Source organism: Equus przewalskii, chromosome 14 (genome assembly GCF_037783145.1).
Source record: "Equus przewalskii isolate Varuska chromosome 14, EquPr2, whole genome shotgun sequence".
NCBI classification, from domain to species: Eukaryota; Metazoa; Chordata; class Mammalia; order Perissodactyla; family Equidae; genus Equus; species Equus przewalskii.
The window spans coordinates 30,757,136-30,771,113 of record NC_091844.1 but is presented as its reverse complement, the minus strand read 5'-3'; the positions used below and the strand labels follow the sequence as shown (position 1 = coordinate 30,771,113).

Genomic DNA, 13,978 nt, shown 5'->3' with positions numbered 1-13,978 from the left:
CAGATGATACACTAACATCCAGCCAAAAAAAACGCAAAAACAACAACACTGAAAATGAAGGGGAAGACTTTAACTTCTTCCCCTTCCAGACCTGGATCATTGTATCACCTTTAGAGACAAGTTCCAGAACTGCATTGTCCAATATGGTAGCCAGAAGTGGCTATTTATATTTAAATTAGTTAAAGTTAAATAAAACTAAAAATATAGTTCCTAAGTCACACTAGCCACATGGGGCTTGTGGCTACCCTATTGGGCTGTTCAGATATAAACCATTTCCATTGTAGCAGAAAGTTCTACTGGACAGTGCTATTTTAGAAGAGACTAGAAATGAGGATGTGGTGGGAGAGGGGAGAATGGGGGATCCCAGGCTAGACATGGCCCATCTCTGAAGAGGGTGCCTCGGTGGGGATGGTGCAGTCTTCTCCTTTGATGGGAAGGCATCTTGGCAGGTGGGGAGTTGTCTTGATCGTACACTCCTTGTCTATGAAATTCTAAGTTCTCCAACAGGGCACATACCTAGTGGGGTGTCAGGCTGGTATGCCCAGGCTGGAGGATCCCCACCCCCAGCTGGGACCTCCTGACCCTGCCGGGGATTGTGGGTTTCTGTTCTTCTCTGGTACCCAGTATCCAATGGAAGGGGTGCCGGGAGCCCGGATGCCGGTGCAGATACGGGTGAAGCTCTGGTTCGGGCTCTCTGTGGATGAGAAGGAGTTCAATCAGTTTGCTGAGGGCAAGCTCTCTGTCTTCGCTGAAACCGTGAGTGCCTGCTGCCCCGCCCCCTGCCCTGCCTGGAACTGCCACGGCTCCCACTCACTTCTCTTTATTGCTTGCTGTCCAGTACGAGAACCAGACCAAGCTGGCCCTAGTCGGGAACTGGGGCACAACGGGCCTCACCTACCCCAAGTTTTCTGACGTCACAGGCAAGATCAAGCTACCCAAGGACAGCTTCCGCCCCTCGGCCGGCTGGGCCTGGGCTGGAGAGTGGTTCGTGTGTCCGGAGAAGACGTGAGTCATGGGCAGGGAAGGCTTGGGGACCCCTCTCTGCCCCGGCCCTGTCTCTGAAAGGCCTCGGCCCTATTATTGCCTCTGCCTAGTCCACCTCCCTGGTCAAGGGGATTCCCACCCGAACTCTCCCAGGCCTAGGGGCTCACTAGGCAGCTGTCCCTTCTGGAGGGGCTCTGACAATCGGAAAGTCCTTTATTATTAAGCTGGAGTTGGCCTCCCTTCAACTTCGCGTCCATTGGTTGCGGCCGTCTCCTCCGAGACGCCACAGAAAGCGTCTCCTCCTCCGCGTGTTGGCCTCCTCCTGTCTGAGGGCCTGTCTCTCTCTCAGGGCCCCTCAGAACATCGTCCTTCTCCGTCTGCACTGCCATCTCTACCTCTTTCTCCTCTCTCTCTTTCCTTGTTTGGTTGACATTCAACACTTGGGATTTTTTTTTTTTACTTAAAAAAATTGAAGTATAACATTTTATAGTCAAGTATGCAAATCTTAAGCATACAGCTTAACATTTCTACATTTCTACATTAACATTTCACATTTCTACAACTATCTGTTGAGCTTCAGCTCCCCGCCAGGCTTCTGCTGTTCAGATCTCTTTCTCTTTTTGCTGTCTTTCTCCTTCTTGATCTTGGGTGGTGGCGTCTTCTGTCCGTGAGTGTCTCCAGGTCTCCCTGGGTGTTCCCTTGACTTTCTGCCCCCTCCTTGCCCTCTCCCCTCCATCTCTCATTGTTGGTTGGCGCGAGGCTGCCTCGGGAAGGTTGGCCAAGGCCAGGGGGGAGCTGTGTTGGGAGCAGTGGATGGGGGGCTCCTCGGCGGAGGCTCTGACGGGCCCCTGCCTGTAGCCTGCTCCACGACACCGATGCGGGCCACCTGAGCTTTGTGGAGGAGGTGTTTGAGAACCAGACCCGGCTGCCCGGAGGCCAGTGGATCTACATGAGTGACAACTACACAGATGTGGTAAGGGGGGCGCTCCAGGGGCAGGTGGGCTCTGCTTTCCTGAAGTCTTGGACATTTGGGCCCAGGAGGGGCATGTGGCTCAGAGAAGGGTGTGACATTTTCTCCCCTGCTCCCATGTCCCCAGCCTCCGTGCTGTGGTTAACAGAGGGACGGTGTGAGGTCCATTGTGGGTAGGACACTGACCCCGATTTGCACCAGAGGCTTCGAGGATGTACATTGTCAAGTGGCACCTTTTCAGCTTCCCTGATCACATCTGTTTCTTCTCACGCATGCCTGGCCTGTGTTGCCCTAGAACGGGGAGAAGGTGCTTCCCAAGGATGACATCGAGTGCCCACTGGGCTGGAAGTGGGAAGATGAAGAATGGTCCACAGACCTCAATCGGGCCGTTGACGAGCAAGGTGGGCAGCACATGGACCCCGGTGAACCCACCCCAGCGAGCTGATGCGGCATGCTGGTGGGGACAGCTGAGTGCAGGGCCCTTGCCCTGGGGCACTGGCCTTCACTGGGCTCCTTCCTCTGGGGGACTTCCTGGGTGAGCCCTCACTCCAAGCTACAAATTAGGAGTCTGTAGCCGCTCATGAGTCTGTGAGTGTGCCCCGAAGGGAGACATGGCTTCTGGAGAGATGGGAATGGCTGGGCAATGAGTGATGGGTGCTCCTCCCCCAGGCTGGGAGTACAGCATCACCATCCCTCCGGAACGGAAGCCAAGGCACTGGGTCCCCGCCGAGAAGATGTACTACACACACCGTCGGCGGCGCTGGGTCCGCCTGCGCAGGAGGGACCTCAGCCAGATGGAGGCGCTGAAGAGGGTGAGCCCAGAGGGCGGTGGGTGGGGGTGAGGCCCGGATGGGGGGAGGCCAGCTGAGCACAGGTGCACACCTGTGTGCACAGACACACACAAGTGTGCATGGGACGTGTACAAGGCACACCAGCTCACTTGAGATCCCTACAGATCACACCCAGAGTACACACAGATCACACACAGAGCCTCACAGACCACACCCAGCACACAGACAGATGCTCACAGATCACACCTAGTGTACACACAGACCACACCCAGCACACGCACAGATAACACCCAGCATATACAGATGCTCACAGATCACACCCAACATATTCACAGATGCTCACACCCACATACACGCAGATCACACCCAGCACACACACAGATCACACCCGACACACGTACCTATCACACCCAGCACATGCACAGATGTTCACAGTCAGAAAACACTCAGATGCCCACAACTATGCAAGCACACTTGGAGTTCACACGCAGACCCAGGAGGTGCAAAGACATACTTAGAGTGTGTCTGCCGCCGGGTGTCCTGGAATTTGAGACAGGGATTGGGCGACATGCTGTTTGTGAGGCAGGGCTCTCAGGAGTACCAGGAGCAAGGATGTGGTCTCAGCTGAAGTCAGCTTTGGCCTGAGCGGTGGCTCAGGGAGGGGCGCACCCTGGAGCACCACAGAATCATTCTCACCTGGAGGCAAGGGGGCTGGGGTTTGCACCCTCTTGGCCATCAGTCGTTGGCTGTGGGGGGTGGGCGGGGGCACGGACCTTCCCCAGAGAGCCTGCTCCCTTCAGCAGGAGCAATTTCCTGGAGAAGGGGCTGCTGGAGCTGGTAACTGCCGACTCTCCTGGCAGCTGGGGACGGATGCTCTGCATGAGTGCACTGGCTAATAAAGGGGCCTGGGGGGCTCTGTCAGCATTTACATGTGCACAGGGTGGGCACACATGCCCACTGCCCTGTCCAGATACCCACAGGGCACGCCGCGCCTGCTCCCAGGGTCACACAGTGCCATGTCCTGCACAGCCTCAGTGCCTGCCTCCCCTGGACCCTCTTGGTTTGCGTCCTCCATTCCCAAGCACACATTTGAATTTTGGCACAAGAACCAGGCTTCCCCCAGCCCAGGCATAGCCTTTGGTATGACCCAAGTCTCTTCCTCTCTCTTTGGGCACAGAGAATCTAGAGAGGAAGGTCACTGGGTCCCAGGAGAGGCAAGGCTTTTGGGCAACAAGCTGTTCTTGGTGCCATGAACCAGACAGACTCCACTGTCCCTATGAGGGCACCCAGGGGACAGAGGCAAACCTTGCCAGGCAGTGTGCCTTGGCGGCTCCCTCCCCATCAGCTTCCATCCTGGAGAGGGACACAGCTGGCCTCCAGGGCTGGCACTGGTCACTGAGTTCATGGCCCAGGCCTGGGACAGCTCCTGAGGACAGTCCCAGGTCACTCTCTCTCATGAGCTGGGTAGGAGGGAGCTCCCACAGGCCCTCTCCAGGTCCTGGAAAGGGTCCCCTCGGAGGAAGTACAGGGGCTCCCTCCATGGCTGACCTAGGCCTAATCTTGTGGAGAAATTGCCGGAGCTGGGAAATAGGATTTTGCCTCTGAATTGCAGACCCACTTCCATTTTTATAAGCTGGGATGTGAAGATGAAAAAGGAAATGACAAGAAAACCTTGGATTCATGAAATCCACCCATAATCCAAATAAACAAACAAACCCAAAGCCCAGTGCTTTTCATCCCTGCGTCAGTCTACCTTCCCTTTCTGGCTCCTTGGATCTCCCCACAGCCCAGGGAGCCTCTTCCCCTCTGGATGTTCTGACCCACAGCTGTTGCTCCAGAAGTTGCTCAAAGCCCCCTCCTCCGGGTGGCCCTCCCAGGTTTTCCCACCTAGAGGGTGCTGGTTTGGGGAGTAGTGAGGGGCAGGCAGGGCACCGCTGGAGCTGAGCCCGGGCTTCCCACAAACCTGCCAGCCAGCCTCTGTCCTGCTCTCCCCATGCAGCACAGGCAGGCGGAGGCGGAGGGCGAGGGCTGGGAGTACGCCTCGCTCTTCGGCTGGAAGTTCCACCTGGAGTACCGCAAGACCGATGCCTTCCGCCGCCGCCGCTGGCGCCGCCGCATGGAGCCACTGGAGAAGACAGGGCCTGCAGCTGTGTTTGCCCTCGAGGGGGCCCTGGTACGTCCCTGCCCGAGTCCTGGGTCCTCTGGGGTGTGGCTGGGTCTGCTAGGGCTGTTCAGGGCCGACACTGGGGAGGTGCAGGGGCCCGTAGGATGGGACTGGGGGTGGAGCATTGGCCGGTCATCCTGGCTTCAGTTCTTCTGGAGTTGCATGTGGGGCAAGTGGGCACCAGTCTAGATGTCCTCCTAAAAGAAAGCAGCCCCTTTCTTGGCACCAGAAGACCTGCTGCTCCTTTGCAAAGTCAAGATGGGAGCTGGGGGAGAGGGCCGTGGCCCTCTGATGGCCTGCCTTGTGCTGGAGCCAAGGACCGGCTCTTTTGAAGAGGCTGGCTGGCATGGGGTGGGCCCGGGACACTTTGACGCAGCCTGTGGGAGTTGTCAGAGAGGTCTAGTGACCTCTGAATGTCCCTGGGTGGACATGAGCCCTCCTGGGACGGAGGCCACTGCTTGGGCATCCCCAGGAATTTGAGGGGAGAGAGGTGCCTCAGAAGCCGAGCCCCGGGCAGGCTGTCCTGCCCCGTGGACACTTTCTGGTGCCAGTAGAATTGGAATCCGCTCAAGGTTGTCCGGGGTTATCAAGGTTGGATGATATGTTCCCCAAAGGAGATGAGATGCTCTTCCTGGACAGTCCGAGTGGGGACATTCAGGGCCAAGACATAGCCTGTTCCCTGCTCTGTTGGTCTGGGCATTCCTGGAGGTGGGAATGAGATGCCCAGGGTGTGACACCCTCTCTGAAATCCAGCCAGCATCGCCTGCCCCCCAGGGGGTGCTTTGGGCTGTGACCCTGAGGAGCAAGTCCCACTAGCTGTGCAGGCTGATGGAATCTAGTGTGTCTGTGTGCAGCCAGCTGTGTGTGTGTGTGTGTGTGCATGTGTGCCTCTTTGGTCAGTGGGAGGAGCAGTGGGTCTTAGTCCTGGGCTGGGGCCGGGCACACAGCTGTGGGACGGTGCTGCTGTGAGGGCTGGGGGACTACAGTGGCACAGGCCCAGGATCTGATGGTGTGGGGACAGGGAAGGGGGTTGGGGCTGGCAGTGCCCCTGAGAAGGGGTGATCAGGAACCAGAGGTTCCTTCACTCTCAGGCCTTGACCGTGGGCCAGGCCCAGGGGTGGCAGCAAGGGAAAGGAAGCCTCTGGGGGCCAGGTGCATCAGAGACGCCTGTCATAGGCTCCAGAGGGGCCCTTCCCTGGTCTTGCAGACAAGTCGTGGGGAGGCCGGGAGGAGACGGCCCAGCCCTGGGCTCTCCGGGCCACTGAGGTGGCGCTCAGGTCGGGTTAGGAGCAGGGCGGGGTAGAACTGCCACCCAGCTTGGAGCAGCTGCAGCTGGGGAGTCTCGTGGGACAGGGCTGGTGTTCAGTGACTCCCATTCTCTTGTTGGAAAGGGCCTGGCTTGGGCACAGGGTGGGGCCTGGGGGTGGTCATGTGGCTCCAGTGGAGGGGTTGGGGGATCAAGGCCTTGGCAGACCTCAGAGTCAGGGCCAGGGCTATGGAGCCCGGGCGGGCACCCTTAGGAAGGAGGGCTTGTTTCCATCAGACAGAAACTCAACTCAAATGGGCCAAAGAGAGAAAACGGGTTTCAGGCCTCAGATAGCCGGGAAGAGCCTGAGAGGTGAATGGGGCAGCAGGCCTGGCAGGAAATGGGGGTTCCCCCAGTGTCCTGTGACTGTTTCTGACTGGCTGCTCTGTCTTGGCCTCGTTCTCACACTGGCTCGCTCGGTAGCAAAGATGGCGCCCGTGGCAGAAGGCTGACATCCTTTTTACAGCCAGTGAAGCACACCCCGTGTCCTCTGTTCTCCTCAGAGCTGGAGACCCCAGAGGGGCGCGTGCTCCTTCTCCATAACCAGTAACAGTCTTGTGTGTGGCTGACTGGGTGTGCTTGGTCATGTACCCACACCAGCCCCTGAGCCTGAGGTGAGGAACAGAATGTTCTGATTGGCCATGCTGGGTCACCCCCCTTTTCTGTGGTTGACAGCAGCACCAGGTCAGGGAGAAGAGCATCTGAAAGGGGAAAAAATTCCCCAAAACAGTGCTGGGCAAAGAGCTACAGATGACACCCATGGGACTGTTCAGTGAGCAGTAGGGAGCCAGTGTGGGTTGTTGAGCAGAGGAGTGCTCTGGTCAGAGCTGGGCCTTAGGGCCATTGATTAAGTAGCTGTCTCCACGGTTGGGGAGGGGGAGCCTCCCTTCGGGAGACCATCAGGAGTCTTGCTTAGACATCAGGGACAAGGAGACCATCCAGGGTGGGGGCTGTGGGACTGAGTGGAGGGAGGCGGAGAAGCAGGGCTTGGGGAGGGGAGCGTCAGAGAGGCCTCAGAGCTCCTCTGGGTGGATGGGAGGGCCGCTCCCATCGCCAGGCTGCGGGGTGGGGTGGACCTGGGCTGCGATGAGTTCACGGTTGGCCCTGGCAAATGTGACACACACACACGGTGAAGTGCTGCGTGAGGAAGATGGGTCTGGCAGCTGCCTGCCAGGCGGCCCACGGCAGGGAGGCCGAGGGGCCTGGGAGCTGAGCGTCAGCTGTGAGGTGAGGGGGCCGTGGAGAGAGAGGGCGCAAGGCCAGAGGTGCCCAGAGACACGTGGATGGAAGTGTGGATGGGCTCTGGGGCCGGCCAGGATGTGGGGGAAGAAGATGAGCAAGGCTCCGGGACCCACTGCCAAGCATTCACGGCTCGGTGACTGGGAGAATGAAGCGGGGCATTTCCCAGAACAGAGAACCAACCCGTTTATTCTTCGTGTGGGAGAAAATGTCATGAGGGAGCGCTGAAATCAAATGTCAGTCAACAGCCGTGGGAAGGTGATTGACTGCCATGCAGATATGACTCGCCTGTGATATGTGGAAGAAACCAGCACAGTGGAGCCCTCTGAATCCTGGGGGGCGCTTTGCTGACATAGAGACCCAGAGGCAGACAGTGGTTGGAGAGGCTGGATCCCACAAACCTGGGGTTGGAGGACAGAGAGTTTGGGAAAGTCTTTAGGTGTGGCTGGCATTTGGACAGGGCCACAGGCCCATTTGACAGGAACTGTCTGGACCACTCTACTTGAATGAATCGGGCCCCCATCAGTCCACACACACACACTCACTCCTTCCTTGGTCACCTTTACATGCTTTCTGCCAGGACCAAGGACAACCTAGCCTCCTGTCCCTGAGCCTAGTGTACTTTGTCCCTGGATGTACTGATGCCCCAGCAAGGCATTGGAGCTGAAGTCCACTCGATATCATGGGGGCAGGTGGTTGGGTTTCCTCGGTACCAGGCCCACCCACTGTTCTGGGTGCTGGCCTTTGCCCACTGGTCGCTGATGTCTGCTCAGTCACTTGGCAGGGGTGTGGCAGGATGGGTGAGTGGTGCAGGTTTGATTTGAATTCTGCTTCCTCTGTGGACAGATCATTTACCCTTTTAGTGACTCTGTTAGCTTACTCATGAAAGTCACCACATCCTAGGATCCTTTTTTTCTTTTTGCTGAAGAAGATTCACCCTGAGCGGACATCTGTTCCAGTCTTCCTCTATTTTGTATGTGGGTCACTGCCACAGCTTGGCTGTGGATAAGTGGTGTAGGTCTGTGCCTGGGAACCGAACCCGGGCTGCCAAAGTGGAGCACACTGAATTTAACCACTAGGCCATAGGGCCGGCCCCCCATCCTAGGGTCTTTGTAAGGATTAAGGACATGAGGCTTAAAGAAGTGCTTCTTAGACTTAATGAACATAGGAGCCATCCGGGGGTCTTGTTAAAATGCACACTCTGGATTCAATGTCCAGGTGGGGCCCGAGTGTCTCCAGTTCTATCAAGCCTCCAGGTGGTGCTGAAGCTGCTGGTCCAAGGACCATCTTTGAGTAGCAAGATTGAGAAGCACACAGTACATCATGAAGATGAGGGAGGTGGTCACATTGGCCCCCCAACGTGGACACCTGTCTGAGGGAGGCGGGGTGTGCCTACTCCTGGCTGAAGGTGTGCGGCCAGGGTCCTGGAGCGGGAGGCGGGGAAAGATGACATGCTCTCCCTGCTCTCTGGTGGGAGGAAAGTGATCTTTTCTTTTAATGATCCCCCAATCTGATGGTGGAGGCCTGGCCCAGGGGGAACTGCTGTCTGACAGGAAGAGAGTCGGCCACGTGCGAGTGCCAGTCAGCCCAGTGGACTCTGTGTCTTTGAAGCGCTGGAGGGCAGAATAAGTCATTGCAGAGTGACAGTGCCTAATGAGGGAGGCTTCTCGGGGGAGGACATCGCGAGTCAGAGCTTGAAGGAGTCCAGGGAAGGACTGTGGGTGGTGGCCAGGTGGCCTTCCTGGTAATCTGACATTTGTGGATGTCTGGGCCCAAGGACCAGGCCTGTGGCGCCCCCTTGCCTCCTACCACCCCTCCCCTGGCCCATGCATCCTCCAGCAAGCTGAGCCTCGCTTGCCAGCTCCCTTCCTGAAGACGTCTCGCTGGAAGGCAGGCCCTGTCTGCTCATTAGCACGGGCAGCCTTTCCCTGAAACTTTCTGCCGGGGCCAAGCCTGGCTCCCTCCGCGGAGCGGGAGGCCCTGGCTCTGTCTGCTAATCGTCTGCTGTCTCCATCCCGAGCATTATTTTATTTTCGTATTATTCTTTTTCCAGCTAATATCCTGGCATTCCCAAAGACACCGGGTTTCATAATCTTCCTGGCGTTCCCAGGGAGCTGGGAAGCGGAGCACAAAGCTGCTATTATAGCGTCTCCTCGCCCCACACCCCTTGCTGCCGCCACCACCACAGCCGGCTCCCACCCAGCCACCCCCCTCCCGACGCCACCGGCCTCTCTGAGAACTCTGGTGACGGCTGCTGGGATGAGCTCACAGGATCCGGCCTGTCGCCCTTGCCCTGGGCCTGCCCTCCACGCGCGAGGATTTTTCCAGAGCCCTGCCTCTGCGCTTGGCTCTGAGCATCGGGAAGGGTTTTCTGAGCTGCCTGAGCCCGGGCAGGGAGGGGAGGGGACCGAGACTCAGAGACTCGGCAGCGTGTGCTCATAGTCTTGGGGGTTTTTAGAGCTGGAAGGAACTTTCATGTTCGAAAGGTACTCTCCACCTGGCTTTGGAGCCGCTTGAAATTGGACACAAAGTTGTGGGTGTGTGTGTGCATGCGTGTTTGATGTATAGGCACATGTGTGATGTGTGTGCACACAATGTCTACAGTGTGCACGTGTGTGATATGTATGTGCAGGTGTGCATGAATGTGTGCACATGTGTCATGTGCATGTGTGCGCAACGTGCATGTGTGTGTCTATGATGGGTAAACTCTGGTGTAAGGTTCGTGGTTTTGTCCAGTTCTTAAGGGAATCCCGTACCCCAAAGAAGACAGTTACTAAGATCTGTTTTACCACATGCCAAGGACCAGGCTGAGGGCTTTATATGCATTTTCTCGTTTCGTCCTCGCAGGGACCCCAGAGGGCTGGATTCTGGTATTATACCCATTTCACAGTTGGGAGACTGAGGTTCCAGAACTGCTCTGTCTGGTATAGTAGCCTCTAGCCACATGTGGCTGTTTAAATTTACACTTGAAGTAATTAAAATAAGAAAGTTCAGTTCCGCAGTCACACTAACCACATTTCACATGCTCAATAGCCCCACCTGGCTAGTGGCTGCCATGTTGGATGGTGCAGCTATAGAACATTCCATCACTGCAGAAAGTGCTGCTTTGGAACAAAACTCTGAGCCTCAGTGGTACCCCAGAAGAAACTGAAGCCTGAGAAGGGGTTTGCCCAGTGGCACAGGATGAGTCCGTTCTAGAACCAGGGCTAGAATGGCAGGCTCTTCTGCCCTCTCGCCCCAGGTTCATCTCCCCACTCTGTTAGGGCATAACGTCCTCCCTGCCTAAAGGGCCCTTGAGTGGGGTCCCTGGGAGGGTCCTGGGCAGCTGGCTAGGGCCCTTGGCTGTGGGCATCACTCTTCTTGTCCCGTAGCCAGGCCTCCCTGGAACAGTTGGGCAGCTAGAAAGGAGCTGGCACCACTGCCCCCACCCTGGGAAGCCTCCAGTTGGTTGGCAGAGGGCTGCGTCCTGGCCTGAAGTGGAGAGGACCTACAGGGAGAGGGTTCCAAGCCCCGGCCAGGGGGCAGGGAAGGGCAGCTGGGAGTCGGAAGTGCTGGGAAGGGGGTCAGGGAGAGGCTGATGCCGGAGAGGAGTAATTTGAGATTTGAGCTGGCTGAAAGGAGGTCAGATGTGGGTGGGGAGGGGAGGGGCCATCTCTGGACATGGATGAAACCCTGCTGTGCGCAGGGTGCCCAGGCATGCTTCCCAGAGTGGGCCCTTTAGCAAGGGCAGCATGTGGGCGGTGATGGGGGTTTGCCTCCTTAAGTGAACAAGGTCCCTGGCGGGGTTTGCGGGAAGTCAGGACGTGGCTCTGTGTGTCCCTGGATTCTGGTTCTTGAATGCGCTGGTTGAGCACCTGTTCTGAACCTGGCGTTGTGCTAGCAGGGGTAGGCTGAGGGCCTGTTCCCCTCTCATTAGGGACCTCCCTGCCTCTCCTGCTCCCCCACGTAGAAGAACCAGTTGGGTAATTCCTCTAGATGTGGGGACCCCGGGTTTGTCTCGCTGAACATTTGGATGCTGAAGTCTGGTGGGTTCAAGTGTGTTTCCGTATACCTGAGACAAAATGCCAGCACACAGGCATGCATGGGTGCTGATGAGTGTGTGTCACAGCTGGGTGGACGTGTTGGGTGCCCCCCGTGTGTGTCACTATCCATTTGTGAGAGTCTGCATCCACAGTTGCTAGGGTGACCTTATAATCTGTTGTTTGGTCTGGGACACTTTTCTTAATCATGCTGCAAAACAGGCATAAACTAGGACCATTCCAGGCAAACTGGGTCCCACAGTCTTCCTAGTTAGGGAGGCACTGTGGCACGGGAACAAACCTGCTGGAGTGTTCTTTCCAAACTGCAGGTTCGGAGACGTGGAAAGCGTAGAGGACGCACACGCACATAACGACACTCGCGCCAGTCCACACGTGGCGTCGTGGTTCTCCAGGTTTCCCGAGTCTGCTCCCAAGCTCCCCAGGGGCTGGCCGGTAGTTTTGCAAGGAGTTTTGCAGCTGCTGCCAAGCCCTGGCTCCAGCTGTGAACTAAATGGGGTTGCACCCTCGCCTGCTATTCTACTTAAGGTTGCAATCAGCCCTGATTAGGAAGGAGGCCTGTGTTCCTGAGTTCCCTCTTTTCCAGGGTTCTCCTCCTCTGGCCTGGCCTGCTGGCCTGTGCATGCTTTCCCTGGAAGCTGAGGCCGGGGCAGCCAGGGCTGTGACATGGGCTCTGGGCTCCCCAAGGCCCCGACTTGGCACTCAGCCCTGTCCTGCCCGGGAGCCCTGCTCAGGTGCTGAGTTCTGATGGGGAAGCAGGAGGTAGGAAGAGCCCTGAGCGGTGCAGGGAGACCCCTGGCCCCACCAGCTCCTTTCCCATGCAACCTCAGGGAAAACCATTAACCTCTGTGGGCCCCGGTCTTCTCATTTATCAGATGGGGGTGCTAACAACACAGCAAAAATAATAACCTCCCCTTACAGAGCAGGGATCAGCAAACCACGGCCCACAGGCTGAGTCTGGCCCTCTGCCTGATGTATAAATGGGGCATTGTTGGCACAGCCGGGTGCATTCGTGTCTACACTGCTGTCCGGCTACAAGGGCAGCAGAGCCGTTGCAACAGAGACCATATGGCCGCCAAGGCAGAAGTACTTACTCTCTGGCCCTTTGTGGACAATGTTCACCAACTGCGCTGGAGCACATGCCATGTGTCAGGCCTTGCCCTCTGCCCTGTCCGTGGATTATCTCATTTAACCCTCCCAGCAATCCTCAGATAGGTTTATCAATCCTCCCATTTTACAGAGAAGCAAACTGAGGCACAGAGAAGACAAGTAACGATTATTCTAGTGTTTCCTCACACAAGTGTTGTGAAAAATTTTGTAATAATGGGGGGGAGCTGTGCCGGATTTCTGACTCTCTGCCCTACACTGTTAGTTGTTATTTGGATGTCCCAGCAAAGCCGATCGTGAAGATGAGAGACTGGCAGGTCACCCCAGGGCTGTGCTTAACCCTAGGATCAATGTTTAACTGGCTCTCCAGATAAAAACCCAGAAAACAAATCCAGCCCGATGTGTAGCATTTGCTGATTTCCGTGTAGATGTGCCTGCCGTGGCAGTGTGAGACGGCCGGACCGGGGCGTGGGCGGGGATGGGCACGGCACGCCATCGTGCAGCTTTTCAACCTTACACGCACTGGATGTGAAAAACCTCCGGCGCAGGATCACAGTAAAAGGCAGTGAAATAATTAGGAAGTGATGAGTTTGAGTATTTATCACCTTTGTTTTAACATAATTTCTGAAGTTATAAATTTATGTGATTTAATTTTTCCAAATGGCTGTGTTTAACAGCCAGCTTGCGAAATGGCTGAAAATTTAATAATCTGCTCTCGTGAGCCGTGGGAGCTGGCTCCAGCACCTGCTGCTCCTAGGGGCCCCCTGGTCCTGTTTATATAAGTAAAGGGGTGGGGGGCCCCCAACAGTAGTGCCCTTCCTGATGCCTCTATCACTTGGGCTCTTTGGGTCCATTGTACATAGGAACTGAGTCCTCCACGCAAAGCGAGGAGGGCAGCTGGCCCCTGAGACCCGTCTGCTTGACTCTGCTTGGGCAGGGGGTGCCCCGGTGGCCCCCGAGACACCTCTGAGGCTCTGTCACTTCCTTCCTGAGCACTTTCCTGCGGTGGCTCTGTCCCCCACCTCCTCAGCCCTGGGGAGCCCCGCTGCTCAGCCTGTGTCTCTGTTGCACCCCCCTCTGCTCTTGCCCCTTCCGTCTGCCTCCTGCCTCTGCTTTAAACATCCTGAATCAGACCTCTAGGTCCTGGGTGGGGCCACGCACCATTGCCAGAGGGAACAGGGGTGTGTGTGTGACAGACGACCTTGTGGTGCACGCGGAAGGCGTCTCAGATACATTACTGGTCTGGTGCTTGGTGTTGGATCCAATTTAGGGGGCTCGAGGAGTGCCCTTCATAGGTTGCTTATTTTCCCAGAAACTGCTCACCTCCTCCCAGTGTGGTGGCCACACCGAGGTCCTGGGACGTCAGCCCTCAGCAGATAA

At 56.8% G+C, this 13,978-nt stretch overlaps 1 protein-coding gene across 28 annotated transcripts in view; it reads left to right on the top strand.

Moving 5' to 3' along the window:
* Positions 1-13,978, top strand: part of DYSF (dysferlin) — a 210,030-nt gene that overhangs the window by 103,292 nt on the left and 92,760 nt on the right. For all 28 annotated transcript variants that reach the window (XM_070573811.1, XM_070573802.1, XM_070573806.1 and 25 more), the window contains 6 exons: positions 625-756; positions 839-1,005; positions 1,843-1,957; positions 2,250-2,355; positions 2,624-2,766; positions 4,745-4,918. In XM_070573811.1, coding sequence (XP_070429912.1) covers positions 625-756; positions 839-1,005; positions 1,843-1,957; positions 2,250-2,355; positions 2,624-2,766; positions 4,745-4,918 — 837 coding nt within the window. The remainder of the gene's footprint in view (positions 1-624; positions 757-838; positions 1,006-1,842; positions 1,958-2,249; positions 2,356-2,623; positions 2,767-4,744; positions 4,919-13,978) is intronic.